The sequence below is a fragment of the Narcine bancroftii genome, chromosome 2, assembly GCF_036971445.1.
Source record: "Narcine bancroftii isolate sNarBan1 chromosome 2, sNarBan1.hap1, whole genome shotgun sequence".
Classification (NCBI taxonomy): domain Eukaryota; kingdom Metazoa; phylum Chordata; class Chondrichthyes; order Torpediniformes; family Narcinidae; genus Narcine; species Narcine bancroftii.
In genome coordinates, this window is record NC_091470.1 from 292375506 (window position 1) to 292389666 (window position 14161).

The 14161-nt window shown below is 47.6% G+C and overlaps 1 protein-coding gene and 1 long non-coding RNA gene across 7 annotated transcripts in view; one reads left to right on the forward strand and one right to left on the reverse strand.

Annotated features, from left to right (window-relative positions):
* Nucleotides 1-7502: 7502 nt before the first annotated feature.
* LOC138755421 (uncharacterized) lies at nt 7503-11378 on the reverse strand. Its single transcript, XR_011352270.1, has 2 exons — nt 11081-11378; nt 7503-8900 (listed from the first exon to the last, which is right to left on the reverse strand). It is a non-coding gene; the product is annotated as an uncharacterized lncRNA (long non-coding RNA).
* pde7a (phosphodiesterase 7A) overlaps nt 10251-14161 on the forward strand; it is a 134155-nt gene continuing 130244 nt past the window's right edge. Inside the window, exons 1-2 of one of the 6 annotated variants that reach the window (XM_069921371.1) lie at nt 10251-10890; nt 11021-11203. In XM_069921371.1, coding sequence (XP_069777472.1) covers nt 11068-11203 — 136 coding nt within the window. In that variant the 5' untranslated portion in view covers nt 10251-10890; nt 11021-11067. The remainder of the gene's footprint in view (nt 10891-11020; nt 11204-14161) is intronic. The other 5 variants (XM_069921370.1, XM_069921372.1, XM_069921374.1 and 2 more) reach the window with 5 other exon arrangements.

The following is a 14161-nucleotide window of genomic DNA, read 5'->3' on the forward strand; positions in this document are numbered from 1 at the left end:
TTTATCGTGGTTTATTCAGTTTTTGTGTATTTTATTGCTGTTTTCAATGAGCTTTACATTTATCGTGATTTATTCAGTTTTTGTGTATTTTATTGCTGTTTTCAATGAGCTTTACATTTATCGTGGTTTATTCAGTTTTTGTTGTATTTTATTGCTGTTTTCAATGAGCTTTACAGTTATGGTGGTTTATTCAGTTATTGTTGTATTTTATTGCTGTTTTCAATGAGCTTTACATTTATCGTGGTTTATTCAGTTTTTGTTGTATTTTATTGCTGTTTTCAATGAGCTTTACAGTTATGGTGGTTTATTCAGTTATTGTTGTATTTTATTGCTGTTTTCAATGAGCTTTACAGTTATGGTGGTTTATTCAGTTATTGTTGTATTTTATTGCTGTTTTCAATGAGCTTTACAGTTATGGTGGTTTATTCAGTTATTGTTGTATTTTATTGCTGTTTTCAATGAGCTTTACAGTTATGGTGGTTTATTCAGTTATTGTTGTATTTTATTGCTGTTTTCAATGAGCTTTACAGTTATGGTGGTTTATTCAGTTATTGTTGTATTTTATTGATGTTTTTAATGAGCTTTACATTTATTGTTCATTGTTGTTTACTCATTTTTTTGGAATATTGTTCGTTAATGTTTTAAGTCCCCCCCTGGAATAGGGGCAGCAGAGGTTACAATTGGGCTCCTTTAGAATGTAGACAGGGCATAGAATTAATGTATAGTCATAGTGGGATATAAGGGATCCCAATACGGACCAGGGGAACTGAACAGCTTTAGTGGAGTACATCTAATTTGTATCGTAAGACAGACAGAATGGTAGTCAGGATTGTACATGTAGCAGAGAGAGAGAGAGTTGACACATATGCTAATGTACACAGACAGGCTGCAACTCACAAGTTCAATGATACATATGCTAATGTTAGCAGACAAGCTGCAACACACAGTTAAATCACAAGAAACAATCCCCCCCCAGCTTGGTCACTTTTCATCACCCCGTGAAGGGGAGCACCAGTTACCAACAACGTGAGCTGCTTGACACTTTAATATCAGGCTCCAAACAGCCTTCGGAGATCGGTGGCCCTAGGGTTCGGGGCTGAAGAGGACATCATATACTAACCACAATTCAACGGAACCGCCTGACTACTTGTTCGCTGCTGAAGGCAGCGTTTCTCAGAGACTGCTACTTGTTCGCTGCTGAAGGCAGCGTCTCTCACAGACTTCGTCAGGACAATGCTTACAAAAGTCGGGTGGTTAAAAGACACTGCTTCAATGTTTCAACGTGAATCTGCCCATGCCCATGTTCAGACGTGGCAACTTCGGACTGATGTGGGATGGACTAGACTCTTTACTAAGAACTGGAGCCTGATACTCACAACCCTAATAAGCAGCTGGACTCGCTACTCTGACCTTCATGGTGCTCCCCTACCTAAAGACTTTACACAGGTGTTACATTTCGGTTATTGACCAGCTGGGTAAAACTACACCTTACACTTGAAAGATCAGTATTACTGATCTAAAAGAAAAGTGAGGAAAGGGGGGGGATCAGTCACACTGACACTAGTAGCCAAAGATCAGTAACACTGATCATGATGAAAGATCAGTATTACTGATCTAAAAGAAAAGTGAGGATTGTGAGAGATGGGAAAATTGATCTAAAATTATGAACATGGAAGAAACTAAAGTTCATCAGTAAAATGGCTGTAACCAGTTCAAACAGGATAAGCTTGGGGCTTAGGATGCAGGAAAGCAGAGTCAGCACGATTAACATAAGAATCTTCTAGTCTTTGTGACAAGACCATAGCACTAAGATAAGGAATGGTAAGGTACAATAGAATGTAGGAAGTTGAGGTAGTCTGGATCAGATAAGGGTCTCCTAGCCCTGGACAGAAGTACCAAGTCATACATTTCTAATTAGCTAACCATACACAGATTTATACATATGAAATTAGCCAACCCTAGATAGAATGAGTCAACTCTGCATATTAAGAGACTGTAGCCCAGAGAATCAGGAAGGTGTGAATAAGGACAATGACATGATGGGGCACCCACAGGATACCCCCCTGGTCCTCCAAGTGTACTGAAACTGCACGTAGGCAGGAAGGATTACCTATGCCAAACCCATCCAGGGGGGCAGAAGAATGTAAGGGGGAGGGCACTCTGATACTGAAATTGACTGTATAAAAGTTGGGTGAGCCCCAGTGTATGTGTGTATTCCCAGGGTAAGGGGAAGCACCCAACTTTGCATTGTTGTAGTAATAAATGTTCTTTGTTCTCAATTTTTGTCTCGAGCAATTTCTTTAAAGGTACTTTAATTTCTAACAATGAGGGTTTGAAAAAATCCGGCTGGTACTGTACTTAGGAGAAGCAGAGAGGGAAGCAGCCAAGGAGGTACAGGAACATGAGGCAAAGGGACAAGGATCTATATGGAATAGAAGAAGGCTTAAACCACAGAGAGAAGTGAAGGAACAGAGAAGGGCAGATTTACACAATATGACATTGGCTTGCATGGCTGTGGAAGCGAACCTTCAACATGATATTAAAAAGGGACCACCTATCATAAAGGAGAATACGGGGGAGGTTAAGCCGTCAGCCCCGCTATATCCAAAGTTACCAGAGACATTGCCACCACCTTATCCTATTCCCCAGATGCCAGTGATGCAGATAAATGAGGGAATAGTGAATGTCACTGAATTAGCAGGTCACGAACTCCAGGAGGCGAAGGAGAGACTTAAGAGAGTTATGCAGGAAAGGGTGGAGGAAATGAAGAAGTTAACAAAGGAAATACAGAATGATGTATGTAAAGTGAGGGAAACTAGTATGCGACTGGAAAAAACAAATGAGAGAGAGCAAGAACAGACACTTGAGAATGCCTTCTCGGTAGGAATGTCAGAGGATCACACCACCCCCACTCCTCACAATAGACAAAAGGAGTCAGAGGATGAGGAGATCTTGACCTTTTTGAGTCAGTGTAAGGAGAGTTGGACGGATAAAGCAGGAGTACACCCAGCCACAGATCCCTTGCAGACTACACTCTTTAGGGCTGCAGTAACGAGTGGACTGCCAGCTGTAGTTAGGGAAGCGTTAGAGAATAACCCTGATATTCCTGGCTGCTCGAGTGAGCAATGGGAAAAACATTTGACCCATCACATGAAACGTTACAGGGCTAAGCAAAAGGAGGACAAACAAACTACGGAGTCGGCACAAGTGCAACTCCTTAAGCTTCAATTGGAAGAGGCTAGGAAAAAGGCAAACGAGGCAAAAAAGATTTCCTCAAAGGGTGTGAACCAGATGATTCAGCAGCCACCGCAGCCACCACAAGGGAATAATATGAGTTGGCACCCAGCCCCATATTGGGCACCGGGTCCCACCTATGTGGCCAGAATGGGAGGTCCAATGGGGGGATTCCGAGTAAGAGGGAGAGGTCGGGGTGCTCCACGAATGCAACCAGCCGTATGTTTTGTATGCGGTCAGCCAGGACACTGGAAGAGAGACTGCCCCCTGGCTTGGGATCCTCGGGACACTGGGGGAAGGGGATATGGACCACCACAAAATGAGCATTGGGTCCAGCCCCAGAGATCGTCTGTGCCACCCCCGGTACATCAGGCACCCTATGTGGCTCTAGCTCCGAAGAGACAATTCCCTTTGCTGACAGAGGAGGAGCAATATTGCCCACAGTGACAGAGCCCGAGCACCCACGAGCAGGCTAGGTTGGCAGACCCTTTCCTGCAGATTAAAGTAATGGACATGGAAGTATCCTTTTTAGTGGATACGGGAGCCAGATTTTCAACACTCACTGGCGCTGAGTTTCAAGATAAAACATCATCCTCTAGCGTCCAGCTGATAGGGTTCTCGGGTACACCAGAAAATCTGCCGTTTTCTACACCACTAGTCACTTCTGTGGCAGGACAGACTTTTACACATCAATACATTTTGTCAGCCAGGTGCCCTACCAATCTTTTGGGCAGACACCTGCTGGTCAGGTGCGGAGCATCGATCCTTTGTGGACCCAGTGGAATAGAGGTCACCTTTCAAAATGGATATTCTATGAACTGTTCAGTAACTACACTTCATTCCGGTTCTCAGATGTTGTTGGCGGCAGCTGGAGGATCCGCGTCTGAGGGACAATGGGCTGACATTTACTGGGGGCTGTTGGAACCAGAAGACCCACAGAAGGGAGGGCTGCTAAAGCTTTATAATCAATGGAAGCCGTGGATCCAGACGTTACACCCGTATACCCCTCCCTCGGACCCCCCCCCCCCCATATGACCCTCTTTTACGATAGGGATGGGGATGAAATGTATCAGAATGCCTTTTATGAAGAGGTAGAGGGCATGCTATGGGAAATTAATTCGGACTACATAGTGGTAGGAAAGGAGGGAGTGGCCGCTACGGTGGTACTGACATCTGAACAGCTGGAATGGTATGAGATGGCAGGTGAGGGCATTCCTCATGTCACCCTTGCAATTGGCACTACTCACCAGGCAAAAGATTTGGGACCGATGTGTCGGAACTTGAGGTCCCTTAGTGACTGGTCTGACACCCAAATACCGACAGTGCAGTTCTCCTCATCTGGTCAGGCATACAGAATTTTGTCTCCGACATATGATCAAGTCCTCCTTGAGCATAGACAGATTGAACGCTTTCATGGTAGAGAGAAGATGGATCACCCCGACTCGGCCCCTATGCTAGATTCTCTCCCTGAGAATCTGTGGTCAGTGGGATCAGCAGATGTGGGTTTTTGTCAGCAGGTTGATCCCATAACCTTCGAACTGTCAGATTACACCCCTATTTGGCAGATGCAGTATCCCCACAAACCTGAAGCTGAGGAAGGTTTGGCAGATACCATTGATGGCCTTATGTATTCAGGGGTGTTGGAACATTCGTGTTCTAGTTGGAATACACCCATCTTACCTGTTCCTAAACAAGACACGGGCAAATATCGGATGGCCCATGACTTAAGGCGCATCAATGGTATTGTGAGAACACCCACAGTTCCAGTACCAAACCCATGTACTGCCATGACTGCTTTAACCCCCAACCACAAGTGGTTCTCTTGCATAGATTTAGCGAATGCTTTCTTTTGCTTGCCGCTGGCAGAACCATTAAGAGATGTGTTTTCGTTCACGTACAGAGGTAGAAAGTTGCGGTATACTAGGCTTCCGCAGGGCTTTATCTTATCTCCAGGGATTTTCAATCTGGTGTTGAAAGAACAGCTGGGGGGGCTAGCACTGCCAGGTGGGGTAATTCTGATCCAGTAAGTAGATGACATCCTATTAGCAGCACCTGATCATACTTCCTGTTTGGAGGCCACCTGTCTCCTGCTAGTGCAGCTGTTCAAGGCAGGCTTTAAAGTCTCTCGCTCAAAGCTGCAATGCTGCAGGCAGGTGGTCACCTTTTTAGGGAGAATGGTCTCAGCGAAAGGCACAGGGATTTCCCCTACACATCGAACAGCGATACTACATCATCCAAAACCAAAGACAGTAAAAGAGATGCTTTCGTTTTTGGGTTTGTCAGGTTATAGTAGGCAGTTTATCCCATTGTATGGTGAGTTGACACATCCACTGCGAACTTTGGTGAATGAGCAGGGGATGAGGAATCTGGGAGCTACACTTGATTGGACTGCACAGGCTGAGATGAGTTTTATTCTATTGAAGCAAGCTCTTACAACAGCTATAGATTTGGCGATTCCAAATTATAAACTACCTTTCTTTTTGGATGTTTCTGAAAAAACACACACAATTGATGGTGTTCTTTTTCAGAAAAAAGGGGGTGGAAGATGTGTGCTCATGTATGTGAGTATCACACTAGACCCGACGGAAGACAGACACCCACCATGTACGAAACATGCAGCGGGAGTAGCAAAGATTTTACAAAAGGTGGCACACATAGTAATGGGACATGGCCTGACGGTATTAACAACACATAGCATTGTAGCATTTGTGAGCTCGACAGCATTTACAATGACTTCGCTAAGGCAGACAAGACTAGAAAAGATCCTGAATGCTCCAAATGTTACATTTACCCATGAAGGCATTAACATGGCAGACAATATGGGAGAGGGAGAACCACAACTGTTGTGAGAAGAGGGTAGTGAAGGATATTAAAATAAGACCTGACTTACAGGCTACACCCTTAAGAGAACCAGATGAAACCTCATTTACAGATGGGTGTTGTTACAGACACCCCACAGATGGATTGAAAGCTGCCTATGCGGTGGTACGAAAAACTACAGGAGGATTTGAAGAAATCATTACAGGGACAGTGAGAGGAAAGGAGTCAGCACAACTCGCAGAACTACAGGAAATGATAGCAGCATTAGAATGGGCAGAAGGGAAGGAGGTCAATATATATATATACAGACTTGGCATATGTGGTAGGGACAATACAGGTTGAGCTTAGTCAATGGATTAGAAGTGGGTTTTTAACAGCAGCAATGACCCCAATTAAACACGAGAAGGACGTTAGGAAACTGGCTGAGGCCCTCCTGAAACCAAGGGCATTAGCAGTTCTTAAATGTAAAGGACATGATAGAACAGATACGATGGTGGCTCGGGGAAATCAGGAAGCGGACATGGCCGCTAAAAGGGCAGCAGGATACGGCCCTCAGTTTATTATGATACAGGCAGACAGAACAGCACATGACTTATTACCACCGTGTAGGGTAGAAGTAATAATACAGGAACAAGCAAAGGCATCACCTCAGGAAAGGATGGTATGGGAGGAAAGGGGGGCAACCGAGGATCAAGGACTATGGAGATCGATAGATGGGAGGCCAGTTTTACCATTTGGACTCATGAAACCCCTCCTCGAGGAGGCGCATGGGCTAACACACTGTGGAAAGAAGCAGATGATAAGGTACTTGATACATTGGTGGCACCCCTTCCTGCCGGCGATGTTGGAGAACCATATTAGAGAGTGTGAGGTATGTATACCTTTCAATGTAAAGGCGACTGTAAAGCCACATGAAGGTCAGTTCCCGCTACCTAAGTTACCAGGGCAGGAAATCGTACTTGATTATACGGACATGATTGAGAGGGTAAGTGGCTATCGATACCTCTTAGTAGCAGTAGATGTGTTCACAGGGTGGCCGGAGGCAATCCCTGCCAAAAGAGAAGATGCAAGGACGGTATGTAAATTCCTGATCAACCAGTATATTCCGAGACATGGATTTCCCAGAAAAATTAGGTCCGATAATGGAAGTCATTTTAAGAATAACGATCTAAAGGAGGTAGAAGCAATGTTGGGATTGAAACATGCCTTTGGAACGGTGTACCATCCACAATCCCAAGGGAAAGTGGAGAGGATGAACCAAACAATAAAAGGTAAGATCGGGAAAGTACAGGCACGGACCAAACTAAATTGGGTGGATGTGTTGCCCCTGGCATTAATGTCAATAAGGAGTTCGGTAAGTTCTGTGACAGGATTCACTCCATATGAACTACAAACAGGGCACCAGTTTCCAGGACCAGGAGCCGGAATTCATACTACGAAGAATGAGGTAAGTTCAATGGGATGCAAGCTTTATTATGATAAACTAACGGCTCTGGTGTCAGATTTTTCACAACAGGTCACAAGTCCCAACAGAGAAGGGGAAACACCGATACCTTCAGTCGCGGAGTGGGTTCTGCTAAAGGTCATCAAAAGAAAGTGGTCGGAGCCCAGGTGGACAGGACCCTACAGAGTGGTGGAGAGGACGTCCCATGCAGTTCGACTACAGGGAAAAGGCGAGACGTGGTATCATTGGAGTCAGTGAACAGCAACGGACCCACCAACACGGACACTGGAACAGATTCGAACGGAGATGACTGGGACTCTGTGAAGAAACCACGGACTAAGAACACTTAATACGTCCCTTTAAAGAGACTATTGGATTACGGTGACTGTATTTCAGTATTTGAAGTGATATTTCTATATTGAAGTCAACAGAATTTAGGGGGCTGTGATAGACACTATGTGGGGACTATGGGTGATGTTGTTCCTAGCCTTTGAAGCATCTGGAGAAGGAAACAACTGTACAAAGGGTTTGTGGTCAGCCTGGGAGGCCCATAACTAACCGAAACAGTACTTTGCGGATTGGACTGATGTTTCTGAACACTGAACTGAAGTGTGTTCATAATGGCCAAGTTTGTGAGGTTAAGTTTAACAAGGGGTCGGAGATGCCGGTCCTTGCAAAAACTCTTGAGCTCTTGGTCCCATAAGGTAACAGGTGGTTGGTCTCAGTTTCCTGAGACCAAAAGGGGGACTGTTGGGATCTAGGGGTTAAAACATTATGAAAGAAATGATTAATTAATAAGTGTATATTTACTGCATGGTTCAGGGGAAAAGAGGAATGTGATTAAGTGGCAATCACAGCATGGAGCAAAGTTGGCTGAGCAAAATGGTCTGCTCCCAAATCTCTTTTTTCTTTTCTCTTTGGCTTGGCTTCGCGGACGAAGATTTATGGAGGGGGTAAAAAGTCCACGTCAGCTGCAGGCTCGTTTGTGGCTGACAAGTCCGATGCGGGACAGGCAGACATGGTTGCAGCGGCTGCAGGGGAAAATTGGTTGGTTGGGGTTGGGTTTTTCCTCCTTTGCCTTTTGTCAGTGAGGTGGGCTCTGCGGTCTTCTTCAAAGGAGGTTGCTGCCCGCCAAACTGTTGAGGCGCCAAGATGCACGGTTTGAGGCGATATCAGCCCACTGGCGGTGGTCAATGTGGCAGGCACCAAGAGATTTCTTTAGGCAGTCCTTGTACCTTTTCTTTGGTGCACCACTGTCACGGTGGCCAGAGGAGAGCTCGCCATATAACACGATCTTGGGAAGGCGAAGGTCCTCCATTCTGGAGACGTGACCCACCTAGCGCAGCTGGATCTTCAGCAGCGTGGACTCGATGCTGTCGACCTCTGCCATCTCGAAACCAGTCTAGGAGGAAGATTAAGGCATGAGGAGGTGTTTAAGAGAACAGCAGAAATTGGCCAGACAGGAACAGAATGGTGATTAGAAATATCTGGGGATGAATTAATTTCTGATCAAATCAACAGGATAGTCTGGCCTGGAGGATTAAGATGGGAGTGCTACAACCCAGATATCTGCAAAACAGGAGATGACTTGTGATAACCCTTATGCAAAAAGATCTAGCAAAGGAAGACAACTTTTGTTCTGTATGATAATGAAATCTAGCAAAGGAAGCCAACTTTTGTTCTGTATGATAAGGTTGATCTATATAAACTGAGCCAACTGGACAATAGGGGTCAGTCTTGGGGAGTAGCTCACTGTGCAGGTGACCTATGAACTAACGGTTGACCCAGAGCTCTGTTAAGTTTTATTTTTGTGCTGTGTAATAAATTGACTGTTGAACCGAATACCTTCTCCTATCACTTCATTCAAAGAACATGCTGACTCAGACTACACATAGACTAAATTAAGAGTAAGGTAAAGCCAGAGTCCGACAATTACCAACTCTTATTTATGTAACAAGGTTTTCCCCAAACTTTTTTTAAATTCTAAATGTTAAATAGAAGCTAATAGAAACTCTAAAAAGTAGAAGGAAGTTCTAACCCATAAATGACCTCTTTAACCTGATTCATTATTTGGTTGGATTATGGCCACACCACACAGTCTCTTGAATACTAAAGGTCATTCAAATTCATGTCAGATTGAAAACACATAGGAGACTGCTGTTACTGGAATCTGAATCTGCTGGAGGAACTCAACTGGTTCAACGCACAGTGGAAGAAAAATAATGGTTCACTTTTTGGTTTGAAACTTTTTGGTTCTTGATGTCTGCCTTGATGAAGGGTTTCAGATTGAAATTATGGTTTAATTTCCAATAGCAAAAACGACTTAACACATAGATTAGGTGAGATTCGAACTGCCATTGCATATTTGTTACAAAATAAAGTATTAAAAATCAAATCTATACACAGTTCCATCCAATTAAAAAAAATCAGTGCAATTGTACATTGGAAATGTCATGAATAATGCAGCCTTTGCCGTTCGTTAAATAATTCATGACGCATAATGTTTTACTGCAACAAGCTGCTCCAAATCATTGCAAAAGTGTACTCAGAAGAGTTGATAAGGTTGGAAGATGAGTCACTGGAAGGTGGTTACCTGCATTAGTGTTCATCAGCCAAAGGGCAAACCCAGATTGCAGGAATACCCTCTCTGCACTGTCTGCTTTCTAGTACAGGTTCTCCGGGAACGTGAAAAACTCAGGGAGAGCGGCGCTCCGAGTTTATCCAATCGCGTTTCAGGTGACATTTTTAAAAACAAAAATGGACCAATAGGAAAAAAACGATGAAAACATTTCCGATCTGTCATTGGCTTGTTTCGTTCCCTGCTGGAACAACCGCACCGGCAGGTGGTTGGTTTCTGAAAGCAAATTCAATCACTCAGGCGAAAGAATATTTGTGGAGTCTTCTGGGCGCGGGTTAAAGGAGCGATCCAATTATCCCTCTTTTAGTGCTCCGTGATGTATCGGGGAAGGAGCAGCTCCAGGATTTCGCGGTAGCCGCGTGCACACGGGGTTCGGGGCCGTTGATCCCGCACCGAGGTGATCGCAGCTCGAGGCGGCCGCGGGGACGGATCCGGGTCAAGCAACCCCGTCCTTCTCGGGCCGGAGATGAAGTGTCTCGCAAGAGGCCGCGAGAAATGAAGAAGCGCTGCTCGAAAGAGGAAAAGAGAAAACGAAGAAAGGGGAAGAAGGCCCTCACGTGTAGGCCGAGCCTGGCCCTGCCGTCCGTGGGCTTTCTCAGATAGACGCCGCCGGCATCCGATGAGGCAGCAGGAGAGCGCGCACCCAAGATGGGACTGGGAGGAAGCGGCTGCGTCCAGGGGTCGGTGACTGAGATTGACGAGAGCGCCAGTTCACTCGGAAAACGAGATCCCTGAAGCGGCCCGCAGCGCCAAGGCAAGCGACTTGTGGCGGCGGGCGTGTGCGCGAGCCCGGCCCGACCCGACCCCTCTTCCCCAGCCCCTCCACTGCCAGTGCCTGCTGCATTGATATCGCTGTGGTTTTTCTTTTTCCTTTGTTTCTCCAGCGCCCGTGAGTTCCGAGAACCCGCCCCGATCCCGGTTCAATGGCAGTATGTTACCAGTACCAGTTACCGGTGCTGCCTCTCGACAGTCCGGTACCCAAGCACGTCCTGAGCCGGCGAGGGGCCATCAGCTTCAGCTCCAGCTCGTCCCTCTTCGGCTGCGCCAACCCGAGACTCCTGTCACAGGTAAGAGGAGGAGACCGCCCTCATCGTCTGCCCGGCATCGTTCATCCCTCCAGTCAAGTTTTTCCTCATCTTCATGAGTCTCTCCACTTTACTTGGGATGCCTCAACTTTTCACCATTTCAACCCTTCCATTCCTTAAACGTCATTTACATTGGTTAGACATTTACTTACAATTCGTGTACGGGTGTGCATAATTTCTATCTCCACCCCCCCCCTCCTCCCCTCCCCCCCCCTCCTCCCCTCCCCCCCCCTCCTCCCCTCCCCCCCCCTCCTCCCCTCCCCCCCCCTCCTCCCCTCCCCCCCCCTCCTCCCCTCCCCCCCCCTCCTCCCCTCCCCCCCCCTCCTCCCCTCCCCCCCCCTCCTCCCCTCCCCCCCCCTCCTCCCCTCCCCCCCCCTCCTCCCCTCCCCCCCCCTCCTCCCCTCCCCCCCCCTCCTCCCCTCCCCCCCCTCCTCCCCTCCCCCCCCCTCCTCCCCTCCCCCCCCTCCTCCCCTCCCCCCCCCTCCTCCCCTCCCCCCCCTCCTCCCCTCCCCCCCCCTCCTCCCCTCCCCCCCCTCCTCCCCTCCCCCCCCCTCCTCCCCTCCCCCCCCTCCTCCCCTCCCCCCCCCTCCCCTCCCCCCCCTCCTCCCCTCCCCCCCCCTCCTCCCCTCCCCCCCCCTCCTCCCCTCCCCCCCCTCCTCCCCTCCCCCCCCCTCCTCCCCTCCCCCCCCTCCTCCCCTCCCCCCCTCCTCCCCTCCCCCCCCTCCTCCCCTCCCCCCCCCTCCTCCCCTCCCCCCCCTCCTCCCCTCCCCCCCCTCCTCCCCTCCCCCCCCTCCTCCCCTCCCCCCCTCCTCCCCTCCCCCCCCTCCTCCCCTCCCCCCCCTCCTCCCCTCCTCCCCTCCCCCCCCCCCTCCCCCCCCCTCCCCCCCCCTCCTCCCCTCTCCTCCCCTCCCCCCCCCTCCTCCCCTCCCCCCCCCTCCTCCCCTCCCCCCCTCCTCCCCTCCCCCCCCTCCTCCCCTCCCCCCCTCCTCCCCTCCCCCCCCTCCTCCCCTCCCCCCTCCCCCTCCCCCTCCCCTCCCCCCTCCCCCCTCCCCTCCCCCCTCCCCTCCCCCCTCCCCTCCCCCCTCCCCCCCCCTCCCCTCCCCCCTCCCCCCCCCCTCCCCTCCCCCCTCCCCCCCCACACCCCCAATTACGACTTTGGTTATTATTATATCTGATCAAATGAATTCAAGCATATAATTACTTTTGTTTCCATGATTAATAACTTCGTCAACTCGCTGCCAATTTCGAGGTATAATCGCAAAGCATACCCTTGTGTCAATGTTGATTAATTGAGGGAGCATCATCCAGCCAAATCTTCCATTTACATGATTGCTAACAAATGTTAGCATTTGATTCCTATTCTATAGGCCATTTGAATCACTGGTTAAAATTGGGGGCTTGCTCGATGGTAATTTATCAAGAATACCATTCTCCATTGGATATTCTACACAGATCCTTGTGCACAAACTCGGCTCGCGCGCTTTCAACCACAAAGTCAGCCCGCTACTATTCTATACTCAGTTCAATTTGTCGTCTTGCCTTGTATCCCACAGACTTTAGGACGAGTTGGCCATGTCGTGTCTTACTAATGGCAGTAGAGAATACATCAGCTGCAAGGCCCACATCAACCCATTTTGTTACCTTGAGGGAAAAAGTTACTAATATTGGTCAGATAGGATCTTTCCCAAACAATGTGATGTTGGTTGTCTTTGATAATCCCTGACTTTAAAACTGTAAATTAATCCTGTTCCTTTGAATTTTCCCTTATTATGGGCTTGTAATTATTTGGTTTATTTTTGTTGCTTTTCTTGCACCACATTTGCTGTTTCCAGTTATCTTGCACTCCAGTCCAGTGAAGACTTAAAAATAAGCACACCAGCAATCTTTTCTCTTGCTTCCTTTAGCAGTGCTAGATGCATCTCATGAGGTGATGGGTTTGATGCACTGTAGGCCTGCAAAGACATCTCGTACCTTTTTTATGGCATTTGAACTCCTCCTATAATGCCTTTATTGTTTGTGAATATCAACCATGAGGATTATTAATTTAAAACCTTGCTCACTTCTTGATCCCTGCAAGGAATTTACCTTTGTCCCTCCTGGATCTCATTCTTATCCATAATGGCTCTCATGTCCTTAATATAGTGAAAAGAAATGCTTTAGGATTATACTTATCTTTTGGTGGTATTTTGTGATCCCTCTTTGCCCTTCTCAAGTAGTCCTGATGGTTCTTACCCCATTTTCAGTTCTCTGTACTTGCTTACTTTTTTTCTTTTATCCTTGTCCCTTTCTATAATTTTCTTGAAGCTTAAAGTTATGGCCAGTGACACTTCAACCACTTGTGCAACTAAGATTTTTATTCAGGGGTCTCCAAAGTGGTTGATATCAACCGGGGGGGGGGTGGGGGGTCGATGGCGCTATCCAAGGCATTGATAAATGCCAGGGGTGGGTCGATTGAATCTTTGCGGTGGAAAGCAACGGTGGATGATGGAATAGCACTTTATGGCAGGTTGACCACAACCTCTTGTGAGAGCGGGCCTTGGTGGCTGCCATGTTGTGTTTGGCTTCGGCCTTTGAATAAGCTGAGACTGAATAGGAGGACAGACTGAGTGTAGAAGAAAGATGTATGTGTTCTTTGTACCTTTGGTAGTGCCCACCTCTTCCCCCCCCCCCCCCCCACTGCTGTGTCCAGCACCAGGATTCCATGCCTAGGGGTTGATGAGGGATCAGTATTCCATGAAGGGGTTGATGGTCTAAAAAGTTTGGGTCCCCTGAGCTAAACAGTGAAACACAAAGACTTCAGATGCTGCAATCTTTGGAAAGCAATGAACTGCTGGTGGAATTTAGTGGGTCAGATAGTATCCATGGGTAGAAATAGTCAATATTTTGATTCAGGGTGAAAGGAATGGAAAAAATGTTAAAGGGGAAAATAAGCATTGGAGT